The sequence below is a fragment of the Erithacus rubecula genome, assembly GCF_903797595.1.
Source record: "Erithacus rubecula genome assembly, chromosome: 6".
Taxonomy (NCBI): Eukaryota; Metazoa; Chordata; class Aves; order Passeriformes; family Muscicapidae; genus Erithacus; species Erithacus rubecula.
Window position 1 is genome coordinate 44819503 of NC_136688.1, and position 22764 is coordinate 44842266.

Genomic DNA, 22764 nt, shown 5'->3' on the forward strand with positions numbered 1-22764 from the left:
TGCACCACTAAACCAGAATCCCAGTCACAAATAATTGACAGTGGAAAGAGTCAAAAACCTGACTAGAAAGCAACTCCCAAAAAGCAAAGGAAAGCAGTGCAATGAGCAAGAGTTTTTTAGGTAACCACCTAATGCATATTAGGTTATATGCATAGGTAATAGCATCCTGCACATCTACTAATCTCCTGCATATTCCAGATGGATGATGAGGTATCAGTGAGCTGACAGCAAAACACTTTCAAGCAGAGGATGACTCACCTGCTTGAGCTGCTCTATTTGCTCACTAGTGAAAAAATCAAGAGCAAAACCAGTGCTCACATCCAGGCTCCCACTATTATTTGCTTTATACAACTTGTGCATAAAGGGCAGGAATATGGGGGGAGAGAGTAGGCTGATACCATCATCTGTGTCTTTAATTTTGATCTTTGCAGTGCTGAAGTAATTGATGTGTGGAAAAGCTTCCCTGATATTTGGCACAGGCATGGATTAGGCAGGCTCAGCGTCCCTGAGGTGCTACACCACCTGCATTCAGAACATGCTGAGAAGAACAAGGTGGACTGAAATCACTTTACAAGGCAGCAAGCTGTTCTCAGAGTTGGTTTTTTTTTTTTTTTCCTCTGGTGGCTTCTGTCAGAATCTGTGCCCAAACACACCAACAGAGCCCACTGAGGCCACTTGGTAGAGTCAATGTCAAAAGTCACCAGTACATTTTTTGGTCACTGTAACAAAAAGGTATTGCCCTAAACTATCAGATACATCTGTGTCAATAATGGAGGAATATTCTTCCAAGCAACTTTAGAAGAGAATCTAGGCGGAAGATACAGCATTCCTTAAAAAGCTAAAGAGAACAAGCACCATCTTTCTGTGACTCTCATGCCAGCAGAGATGAATGCAGAGCACAGTTACTCTGCAGTCATGAAAACTTCAAAACAAAACCAAAACCAGCAGATAGCACCAAATAAACTGACTCCTGCCAACTTATTTTCTTTCAGGCTACCATATCCATTCATCCCAGGGTCAAATTACAGCTTGTTCCAAATTCCAGTCCATTGAAGGGGCACACAGGAAAGTACCTGTCTCCCAGACAAAAGCTGCTTTATGCTATTCATTCCCAGTAACAGCAGTAGAGTTTAATTAACCTTATTTCTTTGTTTTCTTCCTCCATTTAGCTCTGGGACATTTCAAATTCAATGTGTACAATAAATGGAAGAACCTGAAAGCAGAGGAAGGTTTTACATCCAGCTCCAAGAAGCATTTCAGACAGACTGTGTGCCAATGCAGAGTCTGAGAAGACAAACTCCAGTCAGTTCTTTGGCAGAGATTACCATGGCTGTCTCTGCAGAAATTACCCTGTACATTCTTTTGCTGTCTCTGTATGATAGGGCTACTCTGTTCATTTTTATCCAAGCCTTCTATGTTTTAAAGAGGGCTCCTCAGAGAGAAGCAGAATACTGGTCCAGTGTTACCAGCCAGGCCCAGCACCACAGGATACCACATTGAGCCTGAGGTAGACCACAGCTGCTCCCCTAGCTGTTAGGTAAAAGGTAAGAAAAGAGACTTTTTGTAAAAAAGGAAATGATTGTTCATGTCTGGAGCCCTAATGAAATTTTCAGGCAAAATCTTGTAGTAGAGATTCAGCCTGGAGTCTACAATTTGAGCACAATCTGTGCAACCTCACAAGCTCTGCCACCAGCAACCAGGTTACCCTTCATGTAGACTATTCAACACTCATGTTTATTTCACTTTTTAAAGCATCAGGTTATTGGACAGAAGGGTTTTAAAAATATTTTCTTATACATGCATATAGAATCCATTTTGGCTCTGACACAATCCATTCCTAGGATTGAACAAATGTAGTCCTCTTTACTCCTTTTGGCTTTTATTCTTTCTGTTGCATTTTGAGGAGAAATACTATGGGTAGGTACTTGTGACTGAGGCAACGTTGAAAATGCTCAGCTATGATTACAAGTGTGGCAAAAGGAACCCAGAAAAAGAATTACCAGGCAGCACTGATAACATAATAATACAATTCCCTGCAATATGCAACCTTACAAAGCAGGGATTCTTGTACCAGTGCCTCTGCAGGATTAGACTTCTCCAGACAAAGTCACGAAGAAATGCTCAGGGATCCATTAATCAAATGAAGCTATTGCCTTCCCTTAGTAACATGCAATATGTAAAGCAATTTTAAGAGAGACAGTCAGCCAGACACCTCAAGGTGAAAAAATTGCTATTAGTGGTAAATGACCCTAAAATACTAACTCTGTTCTTCTTGCTGAGCCAAACCCACACATCTGTGGTTTGCTGGGCTATGACAGGCCATTTCACTGCAGTTACACATAAGCCATCATTAAATCCCCACTGCAGTGCTAATACTGTGCAGACTGAACCAAGAGAGGTTTAATGAAGTTTGCTCAGGTGTAGAAAATATTTTGTGGTTAGAATGCAGCAGAGTGAAATAGACATACCTTTGGGACCTTGGCTGTACATGTTGGACTTGCACAAGAAAACTAAAGTTGTTGTGGATTCTTCTAGACAAGTTGCAGCCATAGGTTTGTGTGAAAATGTAATCCTGCCTTAAGCAACAGAACTATGATTACAGTGCTCTCACCAGTTGAGGAAAACCAATCACCTTAGAGCTGTGACATGCAAAATCCACCTCCTAAACACCACACAAGAAAACATCTTGGTTGCACTGAGGTGGTCTGGGGAAATACAGCAGGTGGTGCATTCCAGCCAAATTTTAAAGTGAAATATTCCATTTTAGTTAAATACCTCAGTTAAAAAGAAGAGGTGTAAAAAAAGAAAGAGCTGTAAGAAAAAAATTTTAATGCTACTCTTTGTCCCTTCTGCTCCCTTAGCAGTACATAATGGAGGGAGAACAAAACATGAACTAAGAAAGTAGCTTGTGGCTTTTTTCCTGACAGCCAAATGGAGTCCTTGGACAAATCACCTTGATAAGTATCTTTAAAGACTGATCTGCTGAGGAGGATACTCCACACTTAAAACTACCAAAATCAACCTGTTTTGAATACAGAGAAGGCCACTATCTCCTCCCCTGCAACACCTTCACTAGGATTCACATCTCAGAAAGAGAGTCCAAACTGCTAATGATCACAGTGGTGACCCAAGCACTTACCTCTATAGATAAACCCATTCTTTGAAAAACACTTTTTCCTTAGGCTAGAGCTGCTTAGTGTTTGGTACTCATCAAGCTAAGAAAGAACACAGCAAACTGCCTTAACACACAGCAGTGTAGTGATCTCAAGCAAAGCCTGAATCAATGAGAACCATTAATCAGTCTGAGAAAGACCTGGTAAGCAGGAATAGTGTCTGTGTAATCACTTACAGCTCATTTAGTCGGCAGCCAAGCAGCTGTCCTGTCACACAGCCCCAGTGGATATTTTAATCACAATAGTTTACTTCTGTACTTTATAAAAATCTACCACACACTGTATTTGCCAGCTCCTTAGTCTTTGGGAAAGAAAAGCAACTGTTTTCAGTCCACCATCAAGGATCACCACTGAGTTGCTCTGAACCCAACTCATAATCTTGCACAGAAATGAAACCTAAATACAAGTGTTGAGGAAAATCACCGAAAAATATAAGTTAAGTTTGAGAGGTAGGTAGAGAAGCATTTTTGTAGTAGTACATTATGTATACTTTTCAATCCAAGCACAATTGTCAGAAAATGAGAGTGACTAGAGACTAAACAATTAACAATCTACTGATTTCCTAATTCAACTGAAGAGCCTGAAGCCAAAGCTTTAGATTATGAGAACTACATTAATAACACATCATTACCTCATAGGTCAATACAGCTTCCATCAGAGAGCCTCCTTTGACATGAAATAGATGCCACGAGGTTCAATGATTGAAATTTCTCAAGATACACAATACTGACATATAGGTGACTGCAAACTTTATGGTTAGAAGAGAGACTCCACACAGTAGAACTGGAGAATGTTTTTAAGGCTGTATGTTGTTATAGCACAAATCCTTAAATGTAGTAGAAAGCATTTAAGCTACTTCTAACAAGGCATCCCCAAGATCCAAGCCAGGTTTTCTGAATATCACCAGAGTCACCTCTGCTCTGTACCTTCAGATCTAAAATCTAGAGTTTTGACAATATTTTCATCTAATGTCCTAATGACAAGAATGACTAGGCACTTTTTCAGGGCAAAATCTCTGTGATTTCTGTTTGCAAATGGAGACAAGATTTAAGGCCAGAATTGTAACACAGGCACATTCTGGCTACACTACAGCCCTGAGCGATGAGCGTACCTCTCCCGCAGACCTTTGTGCTCCAGATCCAGGGTTTTGTGCAATGTTTTCAGGCAGCTGTGCTGATTTATTAGCCTTTCATACTCTGCAGACTGCCGTTCATGCAGTGAAGCAAGGTGCTCGTGGTCCTGAAGCAATGACTCATATTCAGCTTTCAGCTGCTCCTTCTGTTTCAGTAGATTTTCATTCTCATTCTCCTTGGCTGTCTGCTGATTTTGGAGCAAAGCATTCTGGGCTGTCAATGAAGCACTCTGGGAGCTGAGAGTTGAATTTTCTACCTAAAGTTTTGCAAGTAAAAAGTAAGTATTACTGATTCACATCTACTGGTACATACAACAAACATTTTGTAGCAGCTTACACCATATAGAGTTAGGCAAGAATGCCCACACTGCCTTGTCAACTTAAGACATCTATGTACAATCTGGCATTGTTTTGGTATTACTGCTGGTAGTATGCACCACATAAAGCTCTGCTATTAGCAGTATGAAAATTATCACAACAACCTCCAAACTGAAAAAAAAAAAGTTTTACCAGCTCTTGAGCCTGAAGACCAAGATGATCTGGAACACTCACAACTCAACTGCAACTCTGACAGTCACGATCAGAACCAGAAGTTACCCCATATTTGTGTACAAGTAACTCAAAAATATTAACTGCCCCACTGTGTACAGGGGCAATACTCCTAACACTGTGTAATGTAAGCAGTATCCCTAACAAGTCTAGTTTCACCAGAGAGATGGTGCAACGAATTTATATGTTGCTAATTTAAATCAATTACATATGGGAAATAATTAACAAGAACAAAAAAACCCCATCTCTAAATATGCAAGAGGAACAGCTTCAAAAGTGAAAGTTGCACAAGAAAATAGAGCTAGTCCAATATTGTCCTCTGAAACTGGTCTCTTTCTCAAAACAACCTTATTTTCTTAAAGTCAAGTAATTTTTAATATTATTCTTTCCACTGGCAACTTTGACATTTTGTCTGAAAGCCTGAAAACTGTGATTGGAACTCATTGCTACAATGCCTATGGGGAACTGACTTGTGTCGTCTTCTTTCCATTTCTGCTCAGCTCTTTCACAGGCATAGCATTAACACAAAAAAGCAGAGCAAAGCTTTTTTAATTTCAAAAGTGTAGCTTTTGGAATAACACATCTGGATTTTGCTATATTTATTTTAATTAATTTTCTCAAAATAACCACCTTATTGCTGAAAGGAGCTACCAAACATTAGCTACAGACCCAATTTCCCTTCTAGCTTTAAGAAATTCAGACCTCAAACTAAGCTCCACCTCCTAGGACTCATCTTTCCATCATTACATCAGTCTACCAACACAAACATTTCATTATTAGCTCTCATCTTCTACTGTAACCAAATCCAACCTCCTGGAACAGAGGCACAAGGATATCCTGACCTGGAGTTTGGCTGTCTGTGTCTGCAGGGAAGTGTTATGTTCCTGAAGGAAGACATTTTGCTTCTGTAGTGTCAGGATCTGATTGTTGAAGGAGACATTCTGTGTTTCCAAATGCTTTAGCTGTTCCTTAAGCAGCTGCTTCTCAGTATGCAGGGCTGCATTCTGAAAGAGAGATGGCATTGAACGGGTGACAGGAAGAAAAAAAAAAGCTGTCCTGATCATCTGAGTCCTATCAGAGATCAAAAACCAATAGCTGATGATCATTCTGCAACAAAGTCATAAAAAAACCTCTTTGCAGCATTAAATGAAGGTAAGGACAGATGCTACACACAGGATTAATCCCTGCAAAGATGGGACAAGATGGACACAAGAGACATGAAGCACTTTAGTTCCATGCAGTCTCCTAAGAGACACCCAAGGAATCTGGTAGACTTGGGTGCTCCAGAAAACCTACCAGATTCCTTTAAGCTCAAAAATCCAGTTTCCACCAACCCACTCAAGAGCACAAGAGAAATTTCTGAGCTAAGAAGAAATAGGAGAAGGCTTACATTCCTTTCCAGTTCAATGGTCCTATCCTTCAGTTTCAGCAGCTCTGTAGTAGCCTCTTGGTGCCTCATTTCCAAATTCTCATTCATTTGCTGGTTGGGAATGAGCTTCTCTGCTGAATTCCTCAGTGGCTTCTGAGCATACTGCCCATCCTGCTGAGTCTGCTTAAGTGCAAAGTCCTTCTTCACCTACACAGTCAACAAGCAACAACTTCAACACTGAGAGAACTGGAATAATGCATTAATAATGATGGGATATGTCACTCTTCTCTTGCACTGGACAGACTTTCAGAGACTCAACCACCATTCCCCACTTCACAGACAGGGAAGCTAAGACACAGGTAGAAGAATCCATGTCTCTTGGCCTCCAGTCAGGTGCCTTTAGACTCAAGCTCACTGTCACCTAACAATCAGGCTGTTCTTAGGTAAGATGTTTCAACTGCAGTTTTCCTCAGCCCATATTTCCACTAAACAAGGCAGAAAAACATGGAAACAGAAAACAAGGCAGAAAAACATGGGAAAACAGATCTACAAAGAGCAATTACCTAAGAAAACCCCTCTTCATGTGCCCCAGCACAATTTTTAAAAATTAATTTGGTGTCTTTACATAGAAAGGGACAAAAAAAAAAAAAAAGGCAGTCCAGTGAAAAAAAGTTCTTAGGAAGGATGTGTATAGGGAGAAGAACCAGTCTGTTCATCCAAAACAAACAAAACAAAACAAAACCAAACAAAACAAAAACCAAACTAAAAAAAAATCCCCACCCCAAAAAAACAACTAACAAACCTCAAACCAAAAAATCCTTAAACACGTAAAAGTGCAGAACTGGAAAAACTAAACTTTTTAGTGAAAAACTAAAATTCACTTAAGCTCTTACCATATTTAGATCATTCTGTAATTGCTGGTTCAAGTTCAGAAAGTCTTTCACTTGAGCTTCTAGCATTGCAATCTTTTCCTCTTTCACAGCTAGAGTTGATTTTAGTGCTGATTCAGTTTTGCTTTCCAGAACCTTGTATTTTCTGAAAAATAAGGTAATAGCTTTCCAATATCTGCCACTATGATATGAGCCACCATCTGAACAGCAGACTCCGCTTTCACCCATTCCCAATCCCACTACATGTTAAATTATACATGCTTGCTTCTTCAAGAAAACTATTTCCTCTATTGCTGCAGACTGCTACTGATATATTATAGCTGGGGAATTCACTTATGGAAAATCCAATCAATTTTAACAGAGGTTAACACCAGCACAATTCTACAGAAGTATCAAAGAGTTACACAACCTGAAAGAAAGTAAGTTTCTCTCTTTTTCCTGTAATTACACTACAGAAAACTCTTCTTATGGCTTTTTTGTACATTATTGACAAGGAAGAAGATCCACAGTTTAAAATCTACAAGATGGGTATGTTTATCCAAGTTGGTCTTACCAAGAAGCCAAAATGCACACAGGTTGTTGGGATTTTCTGTGCTCATTACTATAGGACTTACAAAGGAATTCCTAGCCATCATTAGGCAACATCTATGTTTATATTAACAATTATCTGGATGAAGTAATAACAGACACTGTTTAATAGACACTATTCTCACTTGTTAAAGAGAGCACAAAGAGAAATACACACTGAAATAGCTACCCAGCTACTCTGCTGGGAAGTACAGAGGAACTGTAGTAACACTGCTAGCATAGAGAAAGTGGCATTCCTTCCTTCCACCCAACAAAATGTTTTGCAAAACTTACAGTATGCTGCCAAGCTTGCCTCAGAAAAATGTGTTTTATGTCCAAAACTGTTAAGGGTAATGGCAAGGAGGCAGATGAGAACCAAAAAAAAGGCAAAGGGCTTAAGCTAGGCTGAGTCAAAAGAATGACTAGAAGAGCTCAGTTTCCTTACGTGTCATCATTGCCATTATCATCCTCCAGCAGCAGCTCTTTGCTCAATCCCATCTTCTCCAGCTCCTGGCTCAGTTTGTCCAGCTCACTAGACAACTTCTGACTCTTCAGCTTCTCCAGGACCAAATCCTGAAACAACGTCAACATGATTAGTTGCTATGCAAAGGGTGGTTGTAATTATCCAGCACTACACATTTTTTAAAGAGTACTGTAAAATTAATTTGATAAAATCCTAGTTTCAAATAGACCAGCTAAAATTCTTCATCAGTGACAACTGAGTGCAGAATTAAACTTACTAGTTTTATTTATAGGTTACTTGAAATAAGCCTGCAGAATGCTTCTTTTGGCCTTTGTCTCACTCACTGTACTGAACTACTTCTGCCAAGACTGGCGTTGTGCCTGCCTGCAGAAGGAGAGAGAATGTGCAGGCCAGGAGACACCAGCCCATCTCTGTGAAACACAGGGGACACCAGCAGAGGGAGTTCTCACCTCTGTGCTAGGACAAAAAGCCCTGCCAGCACTGGCACACACACAGAGGAGCAGCAGGAGCATGGAAGTCTCCTGAGGTATTATGGTTAGGATGTTATTACCAAGGATCTTGGTAACAGGGTCAATGGTGAATAGTGCACTGAGTTTCTGACATATGGTAAATTACTGCCCAAGATTTCAAAACTGTAACTACATTTCAGTGTAAGAGACAGGACACCTCTGGACACTGGAGTTTGGTCACTTACTCTGGTATCTACTGATGCAGCCTGGTTTCATTCAGGTTTCTTTGGGAAGAAACTAAAGCACAACCCAACAAGGAAATCATACAAGAAGACAACTTGGCAGCACTGAAGGTATATTGGGACAATGCTGTGCTGTTGTGCCAGTAAAGTGGTTTGTGTGGAAATGGCCTGGGGAGACAGTGCCAGCCTGCATTTCTAAAAAGGACAAATTTCTTTTGGTGCATAGCTAATTGTGAAGATCCCTACCATTTAAAATTCTCTGAAATACAAATGCGCTGTTAGAGATCTTCATTGCTCGTGTTTCTGCTAAAAGTTTTCTTAACACATGAAGAAAGAACAAAAAAGCTACTGAAAAATTTAAAAAAGAAAATTATCCGGAATATAAAACAGAAGTTAAGAATAAAAATTTATAAAAACACTTTGTTAAACTGTAGCTATTCAATAGTCCTCTGAAATCATGAATTTAGCCATTAATTCATTCGCATGGCAAGGTAAAAAAACATATGGTTAAGGACAGTGCCAGTTCAGTGATCTGTGAAAAGGTCCCTTCAACATTCATGAATTGCTTCTGCAGGATTCACAGAAAGTAACTAAGTGAAAGAAGATGGGCTACTGCATGGGTCTGCACTACTGGAAATCAGCAAAAGTCTGAGAATAGAAAGATAATAAAGGAAGCCTCTTAGAAATTATATTGTTTTATTAATTTTTGAGGAAAGTTGGATAGAAACAAAACTTGGGACTGTGTCAAGTATTTCTAACAGTTTACTTCTCCTCAAAATTACACTAATGCTTCAAAAACTGAAATAAAACTAAACCTTGAAGTAAGTGACTGCTTACTGTATTAATCATGCTAAACTTATCTATTTCACTGAGCTACTGCAGCACAACCCTTCTTCCTTTTAATGCTCTTTCACAGGAAATCCTACTTCTGGCAGGACAACAGCAGCCTGGACAGGGAACAAGAGCAAGTTACAATAAACTGAATTTGCTCACAGGCTACTTATAAGAGTGTCAGGTTCCAAGACACACACCTTGGATTGCCAATGTCCTAATGCACAGTGCAGGGAGAGATAACTGCTGCTCAGCACGCTCTCAGCAGTGAAGCATTTGGGGGAAGATGCTGTAAGATAGCTGTAAAGCAAAATCTTGGTGCAGCTTGTTTAGGATAGTCATTTGGGATGGTTTTGTCTCCTTCAGAACAGGGATATCAATGTGTCCTCAGCAAGTGCTATAAATTTCTAGACCTGAGAGTCAATCTCCACTGCAGGAGCTCTCAAGTTAGCAAACAATTTTGTGGTCAGTTAGAGAAAGTATCAGTGTCTTTGGTTAACAGGTACCCTATAGCTGTTCTAAAATTTTATTCTGCATGAAAAAAAAGACAACATTTTGAGACTCTGTATTGTGGACACAAAATGGAATACTGCACAACTGCACCAAGTGCAGTTCTTGGCATGTTCCACTTTCCAAGGCAACACTTGCCAGTGACTGTTGTTAAGGCTGTTAAGACCTGTGGAAAAGATATATCCCTTTAGAACTTCACTGAGCTGATAAAAAAAAAGCTTCATAAAACCCATAGAATTATTTTGCTTACCTCTCTCAGTGTAGCTAGTGTTCTTTTATCAATTGTAACTTGCTTTAGGAGGTCTTTATTGTCCTTTTCAAATTCTTTCAGTTTACTAGATGAATCTCTGAATCGAGCAATTTCTTTTTCTAGTGTCTTGTTTTCCTTCTCAGCCACTGCCAACTTTACTGTACTGTCATCCAAAATAGCATCTTTCAGCTCCAATTGCTGCCAAAGCCGTTTTGTTTCTTTTTCTAGCATTTTTTTGTCTTTCTCTAGCTGAGACATTCCTTGTTCTAGGGTTTTGTTTTCCTTTTCTAACCTCTCTAGTCGTTTGGCAGAAACCTTCAGCTCTTCAAGGTTCCTCTGGAGGACCTGATTTTCAGTCTCCATTCCTTGAACTTCTTTTTCTAATTCCTGGATCTTTTTACTGCTATTCTCCACAATTTGCTGAAGTCTCTGGTTTTCAGAATTGATACTCTGATAGCTTAGCTCCAGCCTCTCGGATTTCTTGTTCATTGCTTTTAACATTTCCACATTCTTTCTTAAGTCCTCTTTCTCTCTCTCCAAATCTTTATTTTCTGCTTCTATTTGTGCCATTTTTGTGCTGGTAAATCTCATGGTCTCTACCACTCTTCTGAGCTCCAGATTTTCTTCATCCAATTGCTTGTTGTCCCTTTCAAGGTCACTAAGCCGAATGGATATATTTTGTAATGTGTCCAATGATTTTCTCAGTTTCCTATTTTCCACTTCCAGATCACCATTCTCTTGCTCAAGAACTTCCACTTTTTCTGTCACTATTTTCATCACTGCTGCCTTTTTTGTGAGCTGTTCATTCTCCCTCTCTAGCCGGTGGAGCTCTTTTTCCATTTCTTCCACTCTTTCCACTTTTTCTCTAACCTGGTCAAAATCCTTTTGCAATTGTTTCTTCTCAAATTCCAGCTTGCTCAGTTTGCTACTCGTCTCAGTTACTGTTTCATGAAGGATTCTATTCTCTTTCTCAATATCTTTTACTCTTGCCTCACTGCTCACTTGTGATCTTTGTCGCAGGGATAAGACAACTTGATTAAGATGATCATTTTCTTGTTTAAGGTCCTTTATCTACATAAACAGTCGTGCAAATGTTATTCATCTACCCTACAAGTGTGGTACAAATTAGTCCTAAAGCAAAGAGATGATCAACAAAATCATATCCATTTAATCCAAGACAAATTTCTCAGCAAATTACTGACTATAACCAAGAACCAAAACTACTGAAAAACATTGTTACCTCTGGTAACTCATGATTTTAATAAATTAAAACTGTGCTACATTCCTGCTACCATCCAAGAAGGCTGGGGCAGAAAGAGAAAGCAGACAGAGAACCTTCAGAGAACATCCTGGAGAAGATGCTTTGTTACAAATCATTCTTAATAGAGGGTATCTTTCTATCTAGGTTTACCTTCATTTTTGGGATCTGAAGACTGAAATTATCTCTGGTAAGGTGCCAGGAACCTCAGAATACTTGAAAATGTAGAGCAGTTACAGATGTCATTAAAGACACACTTCCTGTAAGGACAGTACACTTACCCCACTGGTCAAATTTCAGCTGATGCAACTGTAATTTAGACTGCAATTTGCATTTTATTCTTATACTAGACAATATCCACACTAATCAAAAGGGCCTAGACCTGAAAAAAATCACAAACTGCTTTTTTTTAACAACTGGGAATAGTTCTTGTTTTACTTCCTGCCCTACCTTCAAACCATCTATTAATTCCTGCCACAAAGACTCTATTTGTTCTAACTAAAATGTAAGACTTTGATGGTAAAGTGCAGTTTCTCAGGGAGAAGTCTGGGTAAAAATCCTTCAAGATGAAAAGTACTACACAAATACGACATTTTACTATTTAATTTTCACCTCACAAAAACTTAAGAGTAAATTTTAATACAGGTTGTGAATATTCAGACCAGTCTCTAATGATCTGTGTCTGTATTTTTTCCATTTGTCAAATTAGAACAGATGATACTTGCACAAACCTGTAACGAGGGAGTTTTTCAGGCATTGCACATGAACTGCAGTGGTAAAAGCTGAAGGGCAATTAACATGTCAATCCAGAAGATATAAGTACTTTCTCAGCATCTCTTAAATAGAGCAAAAGGGTTGGCTGGCTAAAGAACCTCAACCAAACCAGTCACACCATACAGGGAGTGGAAGACCAATCTTCAGCAACAAAGTGAGGATCTATTTGCACATCCTAAAAACAGTTGATATTGCACTTAGTAAGATCCAAGGGCTTTTTTCCCTCAAGGGGGAATGTCTGTTCGTACAAAAGCCTGAAGATCCCCTAACGGTAACAAGAGAAGGAAGCAGAAAAACATGCTGGGCTTTTACACCTGAAGAAGCTTTTAACCTGGATTTGAACAAGTTCAACCTTCACTTAATAGCTCTCAAATTGCCTTATCTCCCCGAGAGAACCAGATGCTCTAAATGGCATCACTGAATTACCATTACTGAGCACATGTTGTTATATTACATTTGAGAAGTTCATACCTGTCTGTCTTTGTCAGCTTTTAGAGTCTCCATGACAACTTGTAGCTGCTCTTTATCTTTTATCAGCTCCTCACTCAAGGTCTCCAAGTCTTGATTGCTTTGCTTCTCTTTTTCAATTTGATTTTGCAACTTCTCAATCTGTGTGAAGAGAACACACCAAAGCACATCAACCACAGCTTGACACAAGGACTCTTTAAGTCATTCTGAAGACCAGAGAGAAATGAGACAGGGACTAGGGCTGAAAGATAAAATCCCTCTCTCCTGCAGTTACCAGTCTCAGAGGAGGAAATTGACTGTCTTGTTTTTCTCACAGGGCTAAGAATCTTTTTCATACCTTTTAAGATCAGAGCATAAAAGGTACAGCATTAAGAAATGCTTAGTTCACCTGCCTGCTGAATGTCCTGCTGTGCTCTTGTCAACAGTGATTAAGTTTCTGGTGCTCCCCTTCCTGGGGAACTTGCCTCCTCCTACCCTCTCCATCACTGATGGTCTTACCCTACCAGTGAATGCAGACAAGGTGAGCAACAGCACTAAAAGAACAAAACACCAACCTAAAACAGGAACAGAGGAAAAACACTAAAGCACTAGAGTGACAAAGTTTATGCTCCCACTCTCTATGCTCTGTTGGCCTTCTTTCCTCAGCAGGTGACAATACTGTATTTAAAAGATTTGTGAATAAGGCTCCAATCCAACAACAAACAAAGTTTTCTTACTTATTCATTTGGAAAGTTGTACTTGTTATACATGAAGAACAGAAAAGCAGTAGCTCTTCAGCACTCAGAACCAAGAGGTTCTGGGAACTATACTCCCCAAGTCAGGAAATAATTCCTTTTTAAGCTTGCAAAGTACTGTGAGCACCTACAGCTCTGTACAAGCATCAGCTCATTTTTGTTTTGGTATTATCAACTCTGCCAACAGTGAACATGTCAATGAAAGGGGTATTAAACCTAATTCTTACAAGTGGGAAATAGCTGGAGGCTGGGCTCTGCCTATGTCAACATGCCCCTCATTACAGGAAGTGTTTAAACAAGCAGGGGCTGCCCAGATTGGAGATAAGGAAGGCTCAGCAGTCAGAAATGTAGCCAGGGGGAGGTTCATTGGTCTCAAAGCAGCTGTTCAGAGAAAGCTGCAACAAACTCAGTAGCTCAGCAACAGCTGATCTTCATCTGCACTTCCCAGAAAACTGAAGGCAAGTAAGACTGTTTACAGCTTTTTCAAGAAGTCAGAAAGGCAGAGACAACAGACAGGTACTTTCAAAAAGCATCAACTGCTACTACTTGAGTGTGTCTGGAAGGAGAGTTTTCTAATATTAGCCTCCTCTGAAAACCTTGTAAGAAAGGGGAAAAAAAATGTATGTGACTTTTCCTATATAAGGCCTCCTCTTGTACTACCTGAATAATCCTGTTTCGGCTACATGATCCTACCAACCAGATCAGCAGATAAGCATATTCAAACAACAATTTTTGAAAGTCTCAGACAGTAGATGAATTCTCACCTCAGTTGAACGACTTTAGGGAGACAAGATATTACTATGGATATCTCAGGAAGTCACCAAAAGAACCCAAAGACACAAAACATTTGAGAAAAACACTTCTTTATCTCTTGTCCTCTGACTTACACATGCTTAACTTTAACACTCCTCCAGACCCCTTGCACTCTCCCCTGCCCACTGTAATAAACACTTTGCAACAAATCAAAGACTTTGCCTATTATTTTCCCTGGCATATCTTGCTGTATTTTAATGGGGAATCACAACTGTTGGCATCACTACAGTGCTGTAACAGGAGGTGCCCACAGGAATCTGCCTGGGGCAAAGCCAGAGGTTGACCACAGTTGTTCAAGTGATTTAAATTGCTGTACACCACAGGTATCTGCTGAGTGCTTTCTATGCCTCCATCTCCAATTTTAGGCAAGTAAATGAGAGCAGGATTGAATTACTTATATACAACAGGTCATAAATAGAAGTGTGGAAGGAACAGTAGAGTGAACTTTATCTTTGCAGTTTTCCTTGTTCACAAAAGAAAGAGAACAAGCAAAACTGATTGCAACTTAGCAAACTAATCTCTCCAGAAGATGGAATGATCCAGGGCTGGATACTGTTCTCCCTGGAAGAGAAATGGGCTTGGAATCTAGGAATCCACAAGCAGCATTTCATATCTAGGTGCTTTCTCCCCTTGACCTTCAAGGCATTCAGCTAGCTCACAGGCAAGCCAAACAGAACTGAAATCATTGCATCAATGTCTCACAGGTTACAGCAGTAATGGGAAAAGGAGAAACAAGCTTATATTCTGGATAATTTATGAATGGTAGGAATGTGTAAAAATCCAACATGAAGGTGCTTTATACTCTAGAGTAAGAAGCATCCTTTTTCCCCAGCAGTACTTGGCTCAATTCATCAGAACTGAGGATTCAATAACTAGTCAGACAAAAATAAGGCTTAGGTAGTTGGAGGCAAACTGAGCTGTGTGTTTCACAAGGACAAGCACTGAGCCAGTGTTTGAGCTAAATGTAATCACAGTTAATAATAGAGTGCAACACACACATATATATAAGTAAATTTACAAAGTGATGACCTACATGTTTGTTACAAAGATTGAAAGAATGAGATCTTTGCACAGAGAGAGACACTAGAGAATTTGTAACAGCCAAGAGGACAAGAAAAAGAAAATGCAGATCTAGGACTCTGGACAGCAAGACAGACATTTAGAAACTGCAGAATTGTGAATTGATGAATTCAACAGTACAATCTGACAGGGACAAAGAGACACTGAAAACCAGCTTTTAGTTAACAAGAACAATCACTTTTTCTTATAGTGATGCATATAAGCAGGCAGTGAAGCAGAAGGCAATAAACAAAATTATTGGAACTGAATTGCATTAGAATGCAATTAAATAGATGGGACCAAAATCATGGTCAGTCTTATGGGGATCACAGGCAAATTCCTGAAACTCTCATCATTCAGGATTGCTGCACAGCCCTGCGTTTAAAAAAACTAAGAGCTCCATTTCTTCCTGTGAACAAATTACCTTTTTGCTAAGTTGCTGATTTTCCTTTTCCAGTTCCACAAACTTTAGGCTGCTCTCTCTGGAGGTCAAGGAGGCATCTCTCAGCTCTTGGATTGTGTTCTGCAAGCTCTGATTATCCTTCTCTAGCTTCAGTATTCGACTTGAAGCACATTCATTCAACTCAAACACAAAGGACTTTCTGGCTGTTGAAACGTGAGAAGCAGAAGGTGGCACTGATCAATACACAAAAGTCTCATTCTGAGGTCTGCAAGATCAACTTGAGTGAAGATTATTGCTGTTGGTCTTAGAATATCAGCTTGACTGCTATGTAAATACTTGGTTAAAAACAACCCATTTGCATAGATAACCATTAATATCTTTAATAAATAGAGTACTTTCTGAATAGCCAGCCATTTCAAAAGTTGCTTACTTTCTTAACTCTTGCTTTAGTCATGTTGGGAGCATGTCTAATGTTAGTAACAAAATATAATTTGATATCATCCCACACTTTCATCATATAGGAAATAAACTGAGGCAGAAAGTAAACACCTGCTAGTGAAAACCCAGATATTCATCTACATTTAATCATAGAAAAAAAAATACTACAAAATGCTTATTCCAGTGCTTATCTTTACAGCTTCTTCATCAAGGGTATGCTGAATCAGAGAGTATAATTTACTGCTAGGTACACAGGCACAGGACACCCATCAGAATGATGATCTGAGAAGTGTCCAAAGTTGAAATCTTAGAACTAAAAAAATGATTCAAGTTTTACAGAGATGTTATTTTACTCAATGCTTATAGACCAAAAGTCTCACTACCTCTCAGCCTCAAAATCCATCACCTGAGCCTCACCACTGTGTTAATTTCTCTGCCCAGCATTTGAATAATTACAAGAGCAACCTTCTTGTTCACATGAAGTAATTACTACCCATGATCTAAAAATCACATTTCATATGAAATAGACTTTAGCACTGTCTTTAAATCTAAGAAAATTAATAACTCCTAAATAAGCACTACAGCACACTGAGTACTTTAAGCTGGCAGCTTTCTGAGATTGGTAAATTCCTGTTTGTCTCTTTTATGAAGCATCACCTGGAAGCTTTGGTCTAGTGAAGATTCAAATAGTTAACATTAACTAAATACTCCAGTTGAGTTCTGTTCTGAAGCCCACCTAAATTACTTTTCCCTGTGCTTATTTTAAAAATTATTTTTAATAAAACCCACCAAACTAGCTGGTAAAATCTTCTATCTGCCACCATTGCAAACTCACTTTGATATCCAGGACTGGGATATTTTCCAAAAGAGTTCTGCAGTCTGACTATTTGTACAAACAGGCTGCATTCAGAACAGCAACATGGATTGAAATAAAACTTCTTAAAGAGAATTACTGGAAAATCCGAACAGCACTTCCATGAAACAGAAGTCCAAAGTTAAATGTTGTTAAAAAATAAAAAAATCCAGCTTCCTTCACCTACTGAATACAAGTTTATGGATGTTCTCAGCAGCTCATTCTTTTTATTTGGTTGATCAGAGAGTTTCTGATGCTCCAGGGCTAAAATGCTAAACATCAGTGCAGTGATGAATCAAGCAAATTTTGGAAGTTGTTCGATAGAAATTAGTAAATGAGAGTTAACAAAATAAAACTAGCATTCTTCCTTCTATTACATCAATAGCAAAAGTAAACCAGTAAGGGAACAAAACCTAGTATTTTAAACAGGCCATAAATTTCAGGTATTTTTACATTTTCCTGAAATACTGTTCATCAAAATTTCTATATTTTGACAGAACTGAGTTTTCATCCCACTAGCACATTGAGCAATATCCTTGATGACACAGAAGGAGCAATAGAGTGACATTCATTTCTCAGGCTAACAAACCTGCTTTGCAAGATTATTATTTAGAAGTAACAATTAAATAGCCATTAATCTTAGTAAAGAGAACTCAGATCTTAGACAGCAAGAAGATTTCAGACTTGGTGTCAGCCATACACACAGCTGTTTTACAAAACAAAGGTATTCTAGACAGTTTCACTGAAAACATCTGCTTACTCTAATTTATTCCTTTGTCTTCAAGTTCAACAGTTCCTGGTACACAAAGCCAAACATTCAAGTCTTAGCAAAATAAGGTGAATACTCAATAAAAGCTGCATGTTGAATTAGAGGAAATAGCTTGTATTTCCCAAGTTCCACTTAGAATTTAGGCTGGTATGATAGACAAAATAAATGTTAAACAAGAAATCAATGTTAAAACCTGTCCAATGAAGAAAGAATTAGTTATGTTTGTGATAGTTACGGAAATCAAACAAACCACTCAAAGAAAAAAAAATCAGCCAGTTATTTTAACTGCACACATTTTTCAGTATCTAGTAAAAATAAATGACTTCAGCATACATTACTTCCTGAGACTTAAAGACCAGTTAATTGTCTGTATTAACTGTACTAAAGAATACTAAAGACCACAGACTCCACCCAACCATTCAGTTAGAAACATTCAATGTGACATTTCTGCTGTGTCATTTGCAGAGCTTTCTTTTTTTTTTTTAAATTTTTATTAAGGTGTGATACTTAAAAGTCACTTTCTCAGTGATGAACAAAACAAAAGCAAAACATCTTGATGCTTTCAAAAGAAAGTGAAAGGAAGATGAATACATTTTACACATTCAAAAAAAATCGGGGTAAAAGTCAAATGGCTGAACAAGGGAAGCTTTCCAATCCGGAATTCAACAGAAGTTCCCATCTCAGTCAACCAATCTGTTTATTCTGAAACAGACCACAAACACCACAGCTACCCCAGCTGGTACTCACTATCTGCAAGATCAGTGCTTTTAGACAGTTGCTCTAGTTCCCAGCCTAGGTGTGCAGACTCATTCATGCTCTGTTTCTGTGCAATCTCCAAGACCATGTTCTCCTCCAGCAGCTCTTCAATTCTCTTCTTGTCTGTGTCCCGGTCCTGTGCCAAGACACACGTGAATGAAAGTGTGGTCAGCCCATCTGTAATGTTCTAGGCTGAGCTGCTACAAGCACAGTGCATGTTGAGGGTAGAAGAATCTCCTTAAACACAGTGGTTTTATAATGAAATACATCCCCAGCATTAAACGTTTGCTGTGGGCTCCCTATATAAGCCACAGAAAGCAAAGCCCAACTGGCCCTGTTCAGCACCAGCTCTGGTCCATGGTACACTTGGAGAGAGGGGGATGGCAGGGACACTACAAGCCAGGACTAGTATGGCAGACTGGATTCAAGATGCCTCCAGAACTAAGCTCTTCCAAAACATGTAGCATGTTTTGCTGACACACTGGAAATTCTTCAGATAGAACCTTGAATTCTGCAGAGCTTAAATTTATCATATCGAACTTGGACACAGTCATATGGATCAGCAACTAATGCCTGCCTTGTAATTTGAATTTAACTCCTGAAAACAGATCTGGAGAATGAATCTATTGTTGCTTCTTGTGACTATCTGAGACATTTGCTTTTGTGAGAACAGAAATGCTGCCTCAGTGGTTCTCAAGTTGTCAGAAACCACAACGAAAAATTCATCAAGTCAGAGAAAATTCATCAATTTACCCAGAAAACCATGCAAAATCTCCAGCAACTTTGGAAAAGCTGAGCATGACATAACCTTTACAATATCCTAAATCACAGAATCATAAAATTATTTGGGATGGAAGGGACACTAAAGATTATGCAGTTCTTGCCTGGAAGGGACACTTCCCACTAGACCCCATTGATCAAAAGCCCTGTCCAATCTGGCCTTGAGCACTTTCAGGGATGGGGCTTCTCTGGGCAACAACCCCTTTCAGTGCCTCAACACCCTCACAGTAAAGAATTTCTTCTTCCTACTATCTAATTTTTAGTTTGAAGCCATTCCCTCTTGTCCTATCACCACATGCCCTTATAAAATATCTCCCACCATCTTTCTTTTAGGCTCCCTCCAGGCACTGCAAGGCAGCTATTAGGTTACCCTGGAGCCCCCTCTTCTCCAGGCTGGGAAATCCCAATTCTTTCAGCCTTTGCTCACAGGAGAGGTGCCCCATCCCTCTGATCATCTTAGAGACCCTCCTCTGGACTCACTCTAACTGGCCCATGTCCTTCCTGTGCTGAGGACCCCAGAGCTGGATGCAGGTCTCAGTAGAGGGAAGTGAAAGGGCAGAATCCCCTCCCTCAGTCTGATGATCATGCTGCTTTGGATGCAGCCCAGGGCACCATTGGCTCTCCGGGACCTGCAAATCCACGGCAGTGCACTTGACCCCTTAGACAATGGCATAAATGAAGATATTAAGTAACAATGGTCCCAGTATGGATCCCTGAGGAACACCCCTTGTCACTGATGTACATCCAGATTCAGTCATCCAACACAGCATCCTCCACATTTTTATTTCCAACAGAACCTGCTGAAAGCCCTGTATAGATAAACCCACAAGAATTCAAACCGTGGTGGGATAAGATGTGGACTGCTAAGTAAAATACAAGAGATAAAAGAGTATTTAGTATTTCTAGTGGGTTTATGAAGTCCAATGTTGTTTTTTGTTTGTAGACAACAGTCTCTCAATTATTACCTTTCCTTATTTATGAAGCAATAAGCCATATCTCTGATTTATACATGTAGAAATTTTGGAACTTTGTGACTTTTACAGTGAAAATAGATTCTTAAAGACTCTGTAATGGCTGGGGATATTGTTTCCAACAAAAAAGACTACTTACTAGAGTAGATTTTATTTCCTACATCTAAGAGATTTCTACTTGAACAGATTTCAGTATCTCCATAACAAAATATATGAAAGCAGTCTGTATTTTGAAATTGTGACATACCTTCTGCATAAAATAAAACTCAGTGCCATACAAAGTAGCATTGGTATACACTGTTAACATTACACTTTTTCAAGAATTAATGTACAGAAAGTTTCATCTAAAAACTCTTCAAAAGCACTACTGATTTATTTGCCTGTCTTCACCAGTTTCTGTGACTTGATTTTGTAACATAAGGATAAAAACGAAAGTTCTAAAAATTAGCATAATGAAAAAGAAAGTGCATACCAGCTCTACATCATGAAGTTTGGATTTCAGCTGCAAATTTTCCTTCTCTAATTCATGCAGCTTATCACCCCGAGCTCTTGCCATGGTTAACTGTTCTTCCAGCATGGCCTTTGTTTCAATTAATACAATGTTGTCCTCTCTTAATTCCTAGGTGAAAAAAAGTAACAGTGTTAATTTATTACCATCTTTTCATAGACAAAGTGATTTTCATAAAGTGAAATTGCAAAAAACAAGAAGGAAATCTGACATGTTTGTTTCAAAGAAAGACTTCAACCTAATATTTTAATGAGAGACGACAGTATGTTTTATTACCTTTGATAATTTGATTTATTGCCTGTTTTTACTTATGCAAATAAATCTAATATTTCTTAGAGCTTTTTCCTGAATTTTATAAGCTAAACAGAGTTTCTTCTGCTTTATATGAGGCTAGATCAAGAGGAGCACACAGAAGAGCAACTGTTCTATTCCAATTCCATTGTTACAATACCAATTCCTTTGCCAATTCATCATCCCTTATATTCCCAGCTTCAAAATAGATTATTTACTTTGAAGGGATGGGGAACAGTATCCATCAATACATTCAAAATCCTCATTGCTGTTTCAGTACACTCATGTGCAAATGTCTTTTCAATAAAATTTCTCTCTCATTAACAGAATCCTAATTCACCTTAACAGTAGAAGTTGCTTCACACTTATCACTGAACACTCCCAGCCACTTCCCCACTAAACACATGAACTAATTACTCATTAGAGCTTTTGGATCTGGTTTTACTGAGTAGAAGTTTAATTTATTACTTTGCTGTAGCCACAGCATTAGAAACAAGTTAATTACACTGCACTGCAACTGCTCCTTGCAAATAACAAATGAAACAGTGGATTCAAGTATCTTATTCTGGAAACATGAAATATCCAACATGAAAACTGGCCATGAAATGTTGGTCATGTTTTAAACACATTTATCAAATATGTCTTATTTTAAGCCATAATAACTCACTGCTAGCTTTCACTTTTGTTGATCCTCAGATAAACCTTGAGTCCAAGAGGAATGTTCTATGGCAGAAATGCATCAGCATTTCAAAGATTAAATGGATACAGTAAGGAATTTTTCCCAGATGAGTTACAACTGGGCAAGAAGCAGACTGATTCTCTACAGAAACTTTGTCATTCTCTGATTTCCTCCCTTCTCTCCCCATCCATTCTGCTGTTCCAATGAAATATACAAAACCAGAAAATGTGCAAACAGGACAAAATGCTTGACAAGTTTATTCCTGGATAACTGACTTCAAATATGATGTCTCTGCTGACACAGTGCTCCTGTCTGGTCTCTCAGACCACAAACAGCCAAACCAAGTAGATTCCTGAAAGATCACCAGGCATGAGAAATCACTTTCACAGCCTAATCAGCAACTACAGTCTCATTTTTTGGGGTGGAATCAGCCTTAAGAAGCCTTATACAGCTCACTTATTTAAAAAGCAAACAAAAAGAAATGAAAAAAAGAAAATACAGATGTAAAGAATGAGTTAAGACTGTCTCATGACAACCACTCCCTCTGTCTTTTGACACTACAGGGGGCTATCATTTAAAAGCCTTTTATAGTCATAGTTGTTTGTTGAGTTTGACTGTATATGGCATAATACGGAAAGTCTATCTTATGCAGTACCATACTGCCCTTGATCTCTCAGTGGGTCAGCTACCAACTTGCAAATCATGAGACAAAAATTTCCCTACTATAATGGCACTAAAAGGACAAGTATGTCAGTGTTTGTGAA

General features: G+C 38.9%; 1 protein-coding gene across 3 annotated transcripts in view; it reads right to left on the reverse strand.

Moving 5' to 3' along the window:
• The window catches only part of CCDC88C (coiled-coil domain containing 88C), a 94590-nt gene that overhangs the window by 15755 nt on the left and 56071 nt on the right, over positions 1–22764 (reverse strand). For all 3 annotated transcript variants that reach the window (XM_079309262.1, XM_079309263.1, XM_079309261.1), the window contains exons 11-20: positions 20995–21141; positions 18763–18907; positions 15977–16158; positions 12950–13087; positions 10447–11517; positions 8126–8253; positions 7117–7258; positions 6245–6430; positions 5697–5858; positions 4285–4562 (exon numbers count right to left, since the gene is read on the reverse strand). In XM_079309262.1, the coding sequence (XP_079165388.1) occupies positions 4285–4562; positions 5697–5858; positions 6245–6430; positions 7117–7258; positions 8126–8253; positions 10447–11517; positions 12950–13087; positions 15977–16158; positions 18763–18907; positions 20995–21141 (2579 nt within the window). The remainder of the gene's footprint in view (positions 1–4284; positions 4563–5696; positions 5859–6244; positions 6431–7116; positions 7259–8125; positions 8254–10446; positions 11518–12949; positions 13088–15976; positions 16159–18762; positions 18908–20994; positions 21142–22764) is intronic.